At 37.1% G+C, this 14,672-nt stretch overlaps 1 protein-coding gene across 1 annotated transcript in view; it reads right to left on the bottom strand.

Moving 5' to 3' along the window:
- Positions 1-12,282, bottom strand: part of TNFRSF17 (TNF receptor superfamily member 17) — a 46,193-nt gene extending 33,911 nt beyond the window's left edge. Inside the window, exon 1 of the mRNA XM_072418992.1 lies at positions 12,163-12,282. Within this exon, the coding sequence (XP_072275093.1) occupies positions 12,163-12,274 (112 nt within the window). The 5' untranslated portion in view covers positions 12,275-12,282. The remainder of the gene's footprint in view (positions 1-12,162) is intronic.
- Positions 12,283-14,672: the final 2,390 nt, after the last annotated feature.

Raw genomic sequence — 14,672 nt, 5'->3', positions numbered from 1 at the left:
AAATCTTGGCTCCAGCTAATATGTAACCTTACTATAAGGGACCTAATATCTCTGAATACACGCATCATTAAAACACATTTATTGAATACAATTACTACCTTTTACATGATTATAATTATACTTATTAATACATTATTTAAATAAACATATATGTGTTTATTTATAAAAGCATAATACCTAAATAAAGCATCTCATAATACCCCTAAAGGAGCTGACAGGCGAAACGGGTAAGAAATAAAGACATTTCGTTTTATGCATGGTTATTTGCTTCAGTCATCCTATGATGATTTAATAGACTGTTAAATGTATTATATTATACATATGTGTTTGTGCGAAACAGTCAGTCATTTGACCTGATGTACTAACAATCTAATTACTATTATATAAATTGTTTGCAGCATCAAAAAAAAAAAAAAAACATATTTCCTTCTTTTCTTGTATTTTACTACTTTTGTATTTGTTAATATTTTATCTAATGTGTACAAGATGTAAAAAACTTAAAAAAGTTTAGGGGCCTTTTTCTCTTTTTCTGGGTCAAAGAAGCCTGGGAAAAAAACTTATATAATGTTTATATTTCTTTAAATATTATACAGTCTTTGTATTTACTACACTGCTGCTTTTGTAGACTGACAAATGCACAAAAAGTTCTGTTTGTACTAGTTGAGTAGAAAAGGAATATGAGCAGTAAATGGAGGCAGACAGGCTCTAGACTGTTATTATCTAATTAATTACTAAATTTACTAGACAGGCAGTTGTGCTGAAAAAAACTACACACTTCCTGTACTGTTCCACACCTGTGTTGGGACTGACATAGCTCTCTTATTAAAGAATACCTATACTGCAAAAATGAAAAATTGCGAGCAGGAACTTTGTTTATTGCAGAACCACCAGGTGATGTCCCTTCTGCAATAAAATACATTTACCTGCCTGATTTTTTGTATAATGTACACTGAGCTGTATATGTGCAGCTTAATGGTTGATCCTGGCATACCCAGCTGCCAAGAACTGACTTCCTTCAGGTCACATGCATGGAAGTTACATCATTCCAGCCTGGCCAATCAGGATAGCCAAGGACCCTGAACCTGAATGAAGACTAGGTGAGTTTGCAGATGACTGTGATTGGGCTAGAAGAGGTTAGTGTACATAAAGCTATTCAGAGCAGACAGGTAAGTTTATTTTATTTCAGAAAGGACAAAATAGGGTTGTTGGAAGCCTTAATGCATGAAGAGAATTATGTCTTGTTGATAGTTGCAGACCCTCAGCTTTGTTCTTCTGTTAACTTTCCTGACTATATTTTCATAAAGCTGGACTAAAAGGAAAAGGTGGTGTCTATCTTCATGTGAGAGGTGATCTGAAAGGGAGTGTGAAAGAAGATCTTGTTGTTGGAGCAAGTGATGATGACAACGTTGAGACGGGGAGCCTGATTTATCGTGCAAAATTGGAAGTTCACTTGCGCGCACGGATTCGCGATCTGGCATTGGACTCCTTAAACCTAATATGATCACCCTGTATAAATATATAAATGGTCCATATAGGGAACTCTCTTCCCTGTTATTCCTTGAGATCATTACAAAGAACAAGAGGGCACTTTTTGAAGGAAAAGAAGTTTAAGCTCCGGAGAAGGAAGGGATTCTTCACTGTAAGGTCTGTGAAAATGTGGAATCAGCTCCCTTAGGAAGTAGTTTCAGCAACTACTACAGATTGCTTTAGGAAAAAGCTGGATGTTTTTCTAGAAGCACAGAATATAACTGGGTATTAAGGCTTAAAAAAAAAAAAAATAACAGTGATTGTTGATCCAGGTAACATCCGATTGCTTCATGGAATCAGGGAGGAATTTTTTCCCCCTGTTGAAGCAAATTGTACCAGGGTTTTTTTGCCTTCCTCTGGACCAACTATGTATTTTAGAGTTTTATATTTGGGATATTTTTTTTCCCTAGTGATTGAACTTGATGGACTTATGTCTTTTTTCAACCTAACCTACTATGTAACTATGTAACTATTTATCAACAGATTTTCAGCCGTTGAGAACACACTGGTGTATTCTCCCGCCATCGGGATCGTACGCTTCAAGTCGTGCATCTCCGGCAGCTTGGCACTAGCAAGCTTGCATTAAAAGTCAATCTTTTCCTAACAAAATCATTCTTTCAAATGGCACACATCCTCAACTTAGTCCTAAAAAAATAGATGATATTATTATTAATATTACACAGTATTTATATAGCGCCATCATATTATGCAACGCTGTACAAAGTCCATAGTCGTGACACTAACTGTCCCTCAAAGGGGCTCACAATCTAATGTGCCTAGTTTAGTCATATGTCATTAATGTATTCTAAGGTCAATTTGTTTTGGGGGGGGTTTAATTACAACAAGGGTCTGCAGAAAAGCTGGGCAGGGGGGAATGGTTGTGGAGAACACCATTGGGCTGCTAAAAACACGGTTTTTGTGCTTGGCGCGGCCTGGTGGTGGACTCCTGTACGCACCCTGAAAAGCTGCCCAAGTCATCATTACATGCTGCCTCCTGCACAACCTGTGCATACACCATGCTGGAACATTCCAGAGGTAACTGCCAGAGGTGCATCAACATTCTGCCTCCACCTCACAGCAATCGCAGAGAGATGTTGAGTCAGGGATGAACTGATTGAAAACGTCTTGTTGTGCGTTAGTATTTACATAAAGAAATGTGTACATAAAATGTATGAATTACATATTTCAGTACATCTTTGGGTTACAACCAAACCTGGAAGTCTAAGTCAGGGCAAACAGTCTTTAGGCCTTTGTGAAATGAAATAGACAAATTTAGGGAAGAGCTGTGCCTTTATGTGACACTTTAAAGAATACATTCCCTAACTGGGGCAGAGTGCAATTTAGTGCAGATTTGGTCAAGCATTGCTTATGCAGCCAGAAAAGCAGGAAAAATACAACCCAGCACCATCTAGCTGATAACAAAACATGATTTAACATGCTGCCTAACATCCTAATAATGTAATCCAATTTTTTTTTTTTAACAGGATGATAACATCCCTATGCTGGGAATCTCTGGCAAGCCTCTGGAATGTCAGTCACATCACAGACTACTTCACATTCATAGATGATATTGCTTCTGGTTAAAGAAGGAATCCACATTTATGTGCTTCCACTACCAAGCTGATGTTAGGAAGTGAATATATAGTGGGCCAAGATCTAAAATGGCATTCAAACTGCATAAACACCCTGAAAGCCTGGAAAAGCAAGAAAATATGTTTTGGGCAAAGTATATTTGTCACTGGAAGTTTTATATACTAGTCCAATTGGCATTATATAGGCATACAATCTAGTATTTTGTGAGCAAAATAAAGTTGAGCAAAAACAGAACATCTGTTCCTTTCTAAGTGCTTGACTCCGCTTGTGAGATTGGCAACCAATGTGGTTTGATGTTGTGCTTGGCAACCTGGACCTTCTTCCATCACCACCAGGTGTGTTAGAATGAATACACAACTCAGCTGGACAACTAATTGACAACTTATATGGACAAAAGGTGGAAGTGTGCTTGTATACAATAGTGCTAGGATCAGGCAGTACAGCAACTACAAGGCACAGTACAATGAGAACAAACCTATAACAATACTAGAAATGATAAGAGGAGTTGTGTAGAATAGTGGCAGCAAATCAACATTAGTAAAGTATGTTATTGTCAAAAAACACAGTTTATTCTGTAAATGTCTAAGACTATTAAAAAAAAATTAAAAAACCCATGACAAATTATTCATAAACGTAATTTCCTATATATTATATTCAAACACCAATATGTGACAATATGACAGAATGGGACAAAGGCAACGAGGTTGGTCAAGTACCAGTTTGTAGTGAAAACCATGCATATATTTGTACTAATTATTTGTGGATAAAATGACAAAGAGTTGATGAAGAATAGCTAAACAGAAACTGTAATTAGAAACCAGGCACAAAAACATTGCAGCAATGATGAAGCTAACAATATTGAAGATTACAAAACAGTCACATCAATGAATACCATACATGCAAACTTACTTGATTAATCCCCCCGCACAAACCAGTCCAGTTTGAATAGTGAAAATTAAAATGCATATGTATTTACATACATTGAAATCTATTTTTACATACACACACACACACACGTGAAATCACTATATATTCCTTGATATATGTATACATTATAACATCTTTGGCAACAATAATTTTTTCAAATATTTGATTTCTCCAAAGCAAAACTTTATTAAAATTTGAAGCAGATCCAAAATGCCTTGGAACATTTTTTTTTTTTTTTTACATTCATACTATTGTCTGATGAGATGATATTAGTTTGCAGTGTTGCAACCAATCCAAAAGAAAAAGTATTAAAACAACTGCAGCAAATCAAACCATAAATTAAAAACTGTCTGAATTAGTATAATGCAACATAAAATGTTAGCACTCACCACAAAAACGAACAAGCACTAAAGAATCAAATTGACCTTTAATGGACTGTAGGTGCACACAGAACAGGGACCAGGTGTGCTCTAATTGATTGCTTTGACATCGCCATTGACAGATCTACATCAATCCTGCAGCTAAAAATTATTCATCATAATTGGGAAATTTTCGACCTCACTGCTTATTTATTATTGCTCTAATCTGAAGGGCGAGCGCACAAGCACTTGCCATGGGAACACAGTAATACGCCGTGCCCAGTGGATGGATTATGCGCCTTGCGAGCTTTCACACATTCACTTAATAAGGTGTCGTAGCCTGGCTTTGTACTCTATGAACTCAGAATTCTTCCACTTGTGCTCAGCTGCACGATCAGTCTTTTTTAGGGGTATGGTGTGATTGCTGTTCCAAGGTTGGGGGTTAGCAGGATGAGGTTAGCAGGGAAAACTTTATCCAGAGTCAAAGGAAGAGTGTGGTTTAACTGAGTTGCAGCTTTATCTGGAAATTAAATTTTTTATAGAGAGGGGGATAGGGTCGTAAGGCGTTTAAAAATAGGTTTTGGTCAAGGTTACGGAGGTCTCTGCCATTTACCAGGTATGGGATGTGGAAAACAGGGGCAAGCATTAGATAGGTTGAAGGTAAGTAAGTTGTGGTCAGAAAGGGGAAATGGTGAGTTGCCAAGGTGGGTTGCAGAGTTTGGAAAATACAAGGTCTAAAGTGTGTCCAGCAACATTTATGTTCTCTGTAAGTTCAAAAGAGGAGTTGATGGAGAAAAGTTTGGAAGGATGATTGGGGTCAGGGTGGGCAGGTCATGGTAAGGAATATGTGGGAGTTAAGAAGCAAAGTTTCACAAAAATTGTGAATCTGGGTAGACAACAGCAACAACATGGGTGGAAAAGACGGACGGAATGCACTTCAAATTAGGAGAAAATGAGATAGGGCGGGGTAGGAAGGACTCTGTATGTACAGCTAGGTGAGAGAATGAGACCCACACCACCACCAAATCTGTTGGCAGGTCTAGGGGTATGTGTAAAGTGCAGGCCTCCCAAGGGGAGGACAGCAAGAGAGGCTGAATAGAAAAACCAAGTTTCACTGAGAGAGAGAGTTCAGAGATTTAGGGCCTGATTTATTAAAACTCTCCAAGGCTGGAGAGAATACACTTTCATCAGTGAAGCTGGGTGATCCAGCAAATCTGGAATGGATTTCCTCAAAGTAATTTGTTATTTGCTAGCAAATGTTTTGAATCCTGGACCAGATCCATTCCAGGTTTGCTGAATCACCCAGTTTAACTGATGAAAGTGTATTCTCTCCAGCCTTTGAGAACTTTAATAAATCAGGCCTTTAGAGAGGAGAAAGTTGTGGATAGAGTTTAGGTAATTGCTTACCAAGCTGTCTCCCAAAGGGGCTTACAATCCAATGTCGCTAGCACAGCCATATACCTTTAACACAATCATAGGGGGAATCTAATTAACCTAACTGCATGTTTTTGGAATGTGGGAGGGAAACAGAATACCCAAAGGTGGGAAGAGAGCAGCCACAACTGATTGCAAGGTCTATAGTACACGCCCATTCTCAGGGAGCTAACACTGAGCATGCTCAGAAAGCTCCCTCTCTTGGTAGCACAATCTTATAGAGAAAGATAGGAAATGCGCTTGCCTCACCCCCTGCAAGAAAACGAGCAGGGAGAGCAGAGAAGGAATCATCAGAGGGCCGTATGTGGATCATGGACTAAAAGTTGGGCACCCTTGCCCCAGACAAATACATAAATGGTCTATATAGAGAAAATGCTTTAAAGTTATTGCAAAGGTCAAGGAGACACGTTTTGGGTCTGGAGGAGAAGAAACTTGATCTTAGCATACGGAAGGGATTCTTCACAGTAAGATCTGTGAATAAGTGTAAAAAACTCCCTTAGGAAGTAGTTTTAGCACAATCCATAGATTGTTTTAATAAGTTTAAAAGGAATGACACCAGAAACTGTTGATCCAGGAACATCTAATTGCCTCAAGGAATTATGACATTTTTTGTTCCTTCTACAATAACCAACCTGCCTGCTCACAATTGTTTTCACACTTTAAACTTTTATTGAAAATTGAAAGGTAATATACAAAAAAACAAAACAAAAAAAGTTCATGTCTCTTAAATGTCATGTCAATTAAAATGTTGCATAATCATAGACAGGAAAAGAAAAAAACTAATTAAACACATCAATTAGTACATACAACAAATAAACACCTTGAGAGGTCAAGCAAAAGTGTTAAAACCATACAGGAACAACAAATAAATGGAAGGTGAAAAAGGGGGAAGGATTGTCTTTCATATTATCCTACAATTCAAAAAGGCAACAAGGTCTAATCAAGGCCATATGATGTGAGTTGTTTGCATATCACATTTTTCAAACAAACCATCTAGGTCTGGTGGAATTTCTCAACCCCAATCTGCAGCAACGGCACAGACTTCCTCCATGAGATCAACCTCATGTATCTAACACATCCAGATAGAGACGACAGTAGTGGACTTACAGAACAAAGGGATCAAGGACTTAGCTGCATTTGAAAGGTGGAGTGTTCGCTAAGGCAATGACCGTTTAACATATGTAGTATGCATGCTTCTGGCTGAATCACTGGGCAGTCCCAACAAATATGAAACGTGATACCTGTATGCAACTCACCTGTCCATGCTCACTTATTTTTTTATTTTTACAGTTTATTTCCATTTGTACTGGTCACGTTTCACAGTTATAACTGACTTCTTAAAAAAAAAATTCCAAAGGCTTTCTGCCTTTGCTATAAGACCAAGCTAATATTTTAGAAATATATTTTATAGGTCATCTGCCTCTGATATGAAACTGTTTAAAAATAAATCCTCCAAGCACATTTAGCTGACATTCTCTGTTTGTCCGTAATATTATTTAAAGTTGATACCACAGGCTAACTTAAAAAAGTATACTCATGTACTGTATACACAAGGGCTAATGCTCTAATTATTGATTGCCAATAACACCATTTGCATTTTCCTTGAAATTGCCTTCAGTGGTGTTTGGATATGGGTTTTGTCAGAATCCAGACATCAGACTGTAAATAACTGTAGAACTAAATACAGACCGGTTCAAGGTAATACTAGTAACAACAACTAATGTTCTGAATAACAACAACTGTTATGTTCTGAGTAATCTTCATTATACATAGCAAAGTCTCTTTTTCCACAGCATGATTTCAAATAAGTTGAAGCCAAACTTTTTTTTAAAACTTTATTTATTGAAGGGATATTACATTACAATATTTATAACAAAATTATAAATAAAGTAAACTTCCCAGTGAACAATAGTGAAAAGATACAAAAATACACCACCGTATATGAATTCAACAGACCATTACAACAAAAGCAAATATCATACAAGGATCAGCAATAAAAATCTTCTGAGATGCCAGGTAATTTCAGGTAGCAAAATTAATGAGAATGCTGGGAGGAAAGGATAGATGTAACAAGTGAAATTCTTGTTAACTAGAAGGGGAAAATGTGAGAAAATAGAAAGAAAACAGCAAAAGTGGTACTAACCAGTTTTAGTCATTATCAGGTCCTTTTTTATAACAAATAAGTCAGGTTGGGTTCACAAGGGGGCTATTGTCTGACTAGTCCAGAAATTGCATCCAAAAAATAAAAGGGTTTCTGAACATCATGCCATTACTATGTATACTTTTGCTAAACAATATGTATAAACTTGCTCTGGTTCCAAGCAGCACATTGGAGGTGCAATACCTATACCTTAATGTAAAATTATCTCCAATATGTTAAATTTATCAAACATATATATAAAGTCTCTTAAAAGTCTCAACTTAATTTAATCTTCACTTCAAATGGTGCAAAAAATATATTTTCTTATTCTTGTTTTTGGAAACCCCTGAAGATCAATACACGCACCAAATACAGCAGTATGTTCACAATATAGAAATAGTCAATATGTGCATAAACACCTAACCTCCATCAGAAACAGCCAATTACGAAGCATAATTCCCCAGGTGCAGGAATACAGATGGTTCCACAGGTACAGGAATATAATCACATAAAACCAAAGTGGCTCCAGGAAACAAATAGAGGGGGGTATCTTGTAGCTCCAGCCATATGTACTCAAACTTGTCAATTTGCTTAGCAGCACTGAAAACTATGTGTGACTGATCACAAAGTAGCATTTTGACATCTGCCAATATTTTCTTATGGTGGTGTAAAGAATAACATTTTTTAACTCAGAAAAATAGGTGAACAGATTGCAGACATGGATTCAGACTGACCCCATACTGTCCCAGACTGCAAATATTGGATAAGGAATCCATGGCTGTTCATTTTGCACCAAAAAGCACAGCGAGTTATCATAAAGTGACATTGCAGCATTTAGATATACACTGGCAATTTTTTCCCATTGTGGCACAAACATTTGCCTTTTTATGCAGGAAACAGATCATAAAAATGGAGTGAGACTGGCCTGTGATATTCGGGGGGGGGACCAGGACCAATGCACAGCTGTATAGTCCGAAACCATGAGCCTGATCTTCTAGGAATAATCTACAACACCTCTTCCATTGGCCAATCAGGAGATAGCCTCTTAATAAATCCTGGCTATTTACTTGGTTTAAACACAGCACTCAGTGCTTGAGCAACGTGTCTGCACACTAGTGCTGAACCCCAAACTGCTAATCTTTTTCCTGCTCAGTTGCCACCCGATTCCCTGTTTCTCTGTTCAGCTCCTGTTTTAACCTCTTGTTGTCCCTTGTGCAGTTCTTGTCTCTCTGCTTCTTGATCTTCTGCATTCCCCCACGCTATAAGTGACCCCTATGTAACCTGTGTTTCCAGTGTCTACCTATTTCTTCTGCATACCCTGTGTTACGGTGCATCCTGTGTTCCCAGGGTTTCTTTGTTGCTGTTAGGAAATGCTTATCAGGCCAGTAATCAGGCTACTGCAGTATCCCAGGCAGACTATTTTGCCCAGCAATGTCACTTGCTGCAGCAAAGAGTATGGAGAAATAACAGCAGCCCCTGCTTCCCTTTAGCCGTGCAGCCTGATGTATTTTATGGCATCCACTGCATCCACTGTTAGGTTGTGCACAGCTGAAGGGAATTCTAGAGGCTGATCAGCTCCTGACTCAGCCCTTCACTGCTATTGGCTGCTGGAACTTTAAAGCCTCTCTGCACCCAGTCACCAGTGCCTGTTGTAGCTAGGATGACTTGCTGCTGGTGTGTACTTGTGTGATTTACTGTTCCTGACCTTGCCTGTTCTGGACTTATCGTTTGTACTCTGCTTGTGTTTTGCCCTTGTGTACTTTGTTTGGTGGACGGATCTTTGATGTATGACCTCTGCCTTGTATTCTGGACCTGGCTATGTTGGAATCTTGGTACTGCTTTTTCTGTGGGCTCCTGGCTTGCTGCCAGCCCATCCCCAGACACCATCCCTTGCATATTAAGTCCTGGGGGCAACCGAGTATTGGGAGACGCAGTCTCCCGAGGCTGAACGTGGGCTTACTATAGATAAAGACTGCAGTGTTAGATTGGGAGACTGGTGTCTGAAAAATACTGGTACTGACCAGGGCGTTAGTTTCCTTCTGGTACTTGACCCCTGGCTTTGTTTTTGACCTCACATGCTTGCTGCCTGCCTGGATCCCAGCCATCATCAGCTACTCAAACCACCACTGAACTATACATAATGCCTCCTAGTGGTACATCCCTCCAAAATATGACAGTTACCACACCTGAGCAATAACATCCACTCAGGTAACACAAATTCTACCTCTTTCAGAACTCCCTTAGATATAAAACTCCATCTGTTAACCCTAGTACACAGCAGGTCTTGTGCGGGCCCAATACTGTCCCACATTCCTAAATTTGGCAAAATAAACCATTCCTAGTGATATTACACTCAAAATTGGCATTTCAAACCTTTTTAAAAAATTATTTTTTCTCTCTTTTATATTCTCTTACTTTTTGGATTGTTTCAACTGAGCTGAGAACTGAGAAAATTGTAGCCCTGAGTACCTTTCAATTTAGCAGAAAAAAAAGCATATAAACAACTAGCATAAACACAGTAATATGGGTAGCAGGCTGTGCAAAGTTATAGCTTAAATAAAAGTACAGGGCAGGGGCAAGAATTTTAAAGTCTAACTAGAAACTATGTATCTGTAAAGACTGATCTAGAAGAAAACTAATAAATAAATAATGCTATTTTAATGTATACAGTGTAACTAAAAATAAAATGTTTTTGGTCAGCTGGTATGAGTGCCGTGAAACGTTTGTATAGTATTTTTCTAATTACATCTGCATACCTGGTATCCAATTTAATGTATGCAATATAGTTTTCTTTAAGTTTTTTGAGTCGGCAAACATCAAGTATTTGTGCCTATAATGAACCTTAGGTTGGCAAAAATATATCTTTGACCAGAAAAAGTAATTACAATCTGCTTGATCTCAAGATTGGACCTTATTAAGCTAACCCATAATAACCCATAACCCATAATTAGATGGGTCTTTGCCCATAATTAGAATGGATCCGGTGCAATACACAAATACTTGAAAAGTCACAAATACTGTTTTACTAGTATTTATAATAAAAAAAAAGTTTAAAAGTAAAATATTGCCAAAACTGAATGTAAAGTTAATATGTTTCACCATGATTCCAAATTAGCTGTGTAAATATTAGACTATGGCCATATGTGGGTGCAGATGGTGGCCTTTTTTATCTATCAATTTTCAGCTCATACTTATTTTTTTTTACTATTCAATACAATTCACATGACACCCTGAGTCAAGTCAGACTGACAAAAAAAAGACATGAAGTTCAAGCACTAGGTATACCAATATTTATACATAGCTGATCCAAAAGAAAGCAAAAAAAAAAATTAAATTGAATTTGAAAATTAAAAGATTCCTGGAAGATTCCAATGAGGGAATGTTTGAGAGAATCTCTGGTTCCCTGTTTTGTAAAAAAAAGCCATTAACATACCAAAAAGCTATGTTAAAGCAAATTTATCTTAGATTACCACTTTTTCCTATTTATAAGTATTTGTTACAAAAAAAGAAGTTACAATTACAAATTTACTGGACCACTTACTAAGCTGGAAAACAAATCATTGCCCAATGAAGACTTGAAATACAAAACCAAAACTTAGATTGTAGAAAGATAATTAACTTTGTAATTGTTATGTTTATGGGTACCAGTATGCATATTCCGCATTTAGGGGAAAAGATTAGTCAGCCATATACATCTTCTTGTCTTGAATGTTTCTGCCAGTTATGTTGGTACAAGTTCATTTTATGGTTTGTTTCTGAATTCCCAATTATTGTTGAACAATGGAATAAGCAAGATTTTATGAAAGCTCTTTTAAAAGTCATATTTTGGCAGCCGGATGCCAGTTTTACATGGAATGTATAACTTTACCCAACTTTACCCTTCATAACTTTATTACCTTTTGATTTTTTAAAGTTGATCTTTTAAAATGTACCTCTGGCTAGTATATTTTATATTATGCTAGTTAACATTATCAGTTTTCCGTATTTCAACACACTTCTTTTAGTATATTATTGCCTCATTGATTTACAAAAATAGAGTCAGTATATCTATGGCTTACAAGAACCCGGCACTACTTTTATTAACTTTTATTATATACATCTACTTTCAGACTATACACATCTAAGGAGAAGTTATAACAAAACTGATGTTCTAGATACTGAAAAATCAGAATTCAGGCTTACCTGGACAGGGGTTCTTACATTCCCGTGGTATTTTTGGACAGCGAAGGTGACAAGGCTTGCAGGACAGCAGCAAGGAATCAAAGTATTCATTTGTAACACAACGAGATGCCATATGTGATCTTTTTTACAGCACTCAACAAAGTCATGCAGATGTTCAGTTTGGAGAATTGAAAAGCACAGAGCATGCAAATAACTCATTTTGCTCACTGCAAAGTTTTGTTTCACAGTTTTCAGATACATTTGAATAGGGTTTGCTGCTGTATCAGAGAAATTTCCCAGGGTTCTAAAAATGATTTTACATGCTTTTGTGTTACTAACAAAATAAAACAGGGTTATTGTATGATATTTTGTTTACTTGTGCTTTTTATAACTTGTCATACACTTTTTTTTTACACATTAGACAATTTTATTACTCCTAATGACTGACAGAATGATCTGTGAATCTTAATTTAACTTGGTTGTTTCATGCATATATGGTACTGTGATAAAATTAGAGGCACTAAAGTGGGCCCAGCAGAGTTTATCTTGGGTACAATTGCATATTTTTTTAAGGTACTTATGTGGTTAATTGTTCCAAGCCGCCTATCTTTGATTATGGCTGTACAAGTAAATTCATATTTGCTTGATTTTTGTTAAGATCAGGCTTCAAAGTATCTTTTTCACGGCATAAAGTATTTTGTATGGTTGTGGTGTGTTTTGTGGTCACTGTTGTGCTGCAGATTGAAGTTGGGATTGACAAGAAGCCTCTCTGATGGTATTGCATGATGGGGAAGTCTTATTGTACTGTTCAGCAAGTGGGGGTCAACAATTTTGAAATCACAAAATTTAACTTGCATAAGTGGATCCTCAAACCAGAAGTTAATTTTAATTGTTCTTCATTGTTGCCTACAGGTTTCAATCTATATACTGTTCCCCAACTCATCAGTGAAAAAAATATTTTTATAGCCACATATGAGATTTTTCCAGACCACCTAGTGGCATTTTCTATATATTAGTGTTAGTGTTTTTGTGCATTTAAAATCAGTTAGACTGGTACCTTTAACATCCTAAATATAAAAACACCAAAGAGACAAGCATATTACAGTGCTTGCAAAACACCTGAATATAAACCACACAAATGTATGGAAAATTTAGAGTAAGTACACCACACAAAAAGGATTGATGTGCAAAAAGCTTTTATATATGACCTTTTATATATTCTTACTATGTAAGATCAAAAGAAGAAAAACTTTGTAACATATGATTAGTATATACAAAAGTTACAAACAAGTAACAAGTGCAAGTTTATTATTACAAATATATGTATGACTACACAACTAGATAAGCAATGTTACAACAGCAAATGTAGCTCAGCCAGTAAAGGAACACAAAATTCCAGATACTAATGATTTGGGGTACAAGAAACCCCTTTTGCAAGGAGGACTTGACTCCTCCTGATTCCCATAGGCAAGCTATTTGGGCATGTCATAGCCTCAGAAGTAAAATCATTCTGAATCACACTTAGTATGATCACAGTCCCAGATAGGACTAAACAAAGGGCTAGGCAGTCTGTGCACAAGACTGCCAGTGCCTAAATTTTGGCTGAGCACTGGCACATGGAGCACCAGCTATACTACTTGTCTACAGAACAGCACATGCATAAATATAAGAGCCCATATCAACAGTAAACAGACTCTAGTAGTGGAATAAAGGGGGTGCAGACCCAACACCTACAAGAATAGAAACATTTAAACTTTTCATTTATTTGTAAATACAGTTAGTTTAATAAATATTTGGACAGACAACTTTTTTTCTAATTTTGGCTCTGTACAATAACACAAAATATTTTGAATGAAACAACTCAGATGCAGTTGAACTGCAGACTTTAGCTTTAATTCAGTGGGTTAAACAAAACGATTGCTTAAAAATGTGACTCAAGGGCAAATTCATGGGCTGGTGTGGGCTATTCCTTTGTTATGTCATTATCAATTAAGCAGATAAAAGGCCTGGAGTTGATTTGAGGGGGAGTCCTTGTATGTGGAAGATTTTGCTGTGAACAGACGAGATGCTGTCAAAGGAACTCTCCGTGCAGGTGAAACAAGCCATCCTTAAGCTGCAAAAACAGAAAAAAAACATCTGAGAAATTGCTACAATAATAGGAGTGGCAAAATCTACAGTTTGGTACATCATGAGAAAGAAACAAAGCACTGGTGAACTCAGCAACATCAAAAAACCTGGACATCTACGGAAGACAACAGTGGTGGATGATCGCAGAATCATTTCTATTGTGAAGAGAAACCTCTTCACAACAGCCAACCAAGTGAACAACACTCTCCAGGAAGTAGGCGTATCGATATCCAAGTTCACCATAAAGAGAAGACTGCATGAAAGTAAATACAGAGGGTGCACTGCAAGGTGCAAGCCACTCATAAGCCTCAAGAATAGAAAGGCTAGATTAGACTTAGCTCAAAAACATCTAAAAAAGCCAGCACAGTTCTTGAAAAACATTCTTTGGACAGATGAAACCAAGA

The sequence above is a fragment of the Pyxicephalus adspersus genome, chromosome 7 (genome assembly GCF_032062135.1).
Source record: "Pyxicephalus adspersus chromosome 7, UCB_Pads_2.0, whole genome shotgun sequence".
NCBI lineage: Eukaryota > Metazoa > Chordata > Amphibia > Anura > Pyxicephalidae > Pyxicephalus > Pyxicephalus adspersus.
Note: the sequence above shows the minus strand (reverse complement) of the source record. Positions and strands in the feature narration are given on the sequence as shown.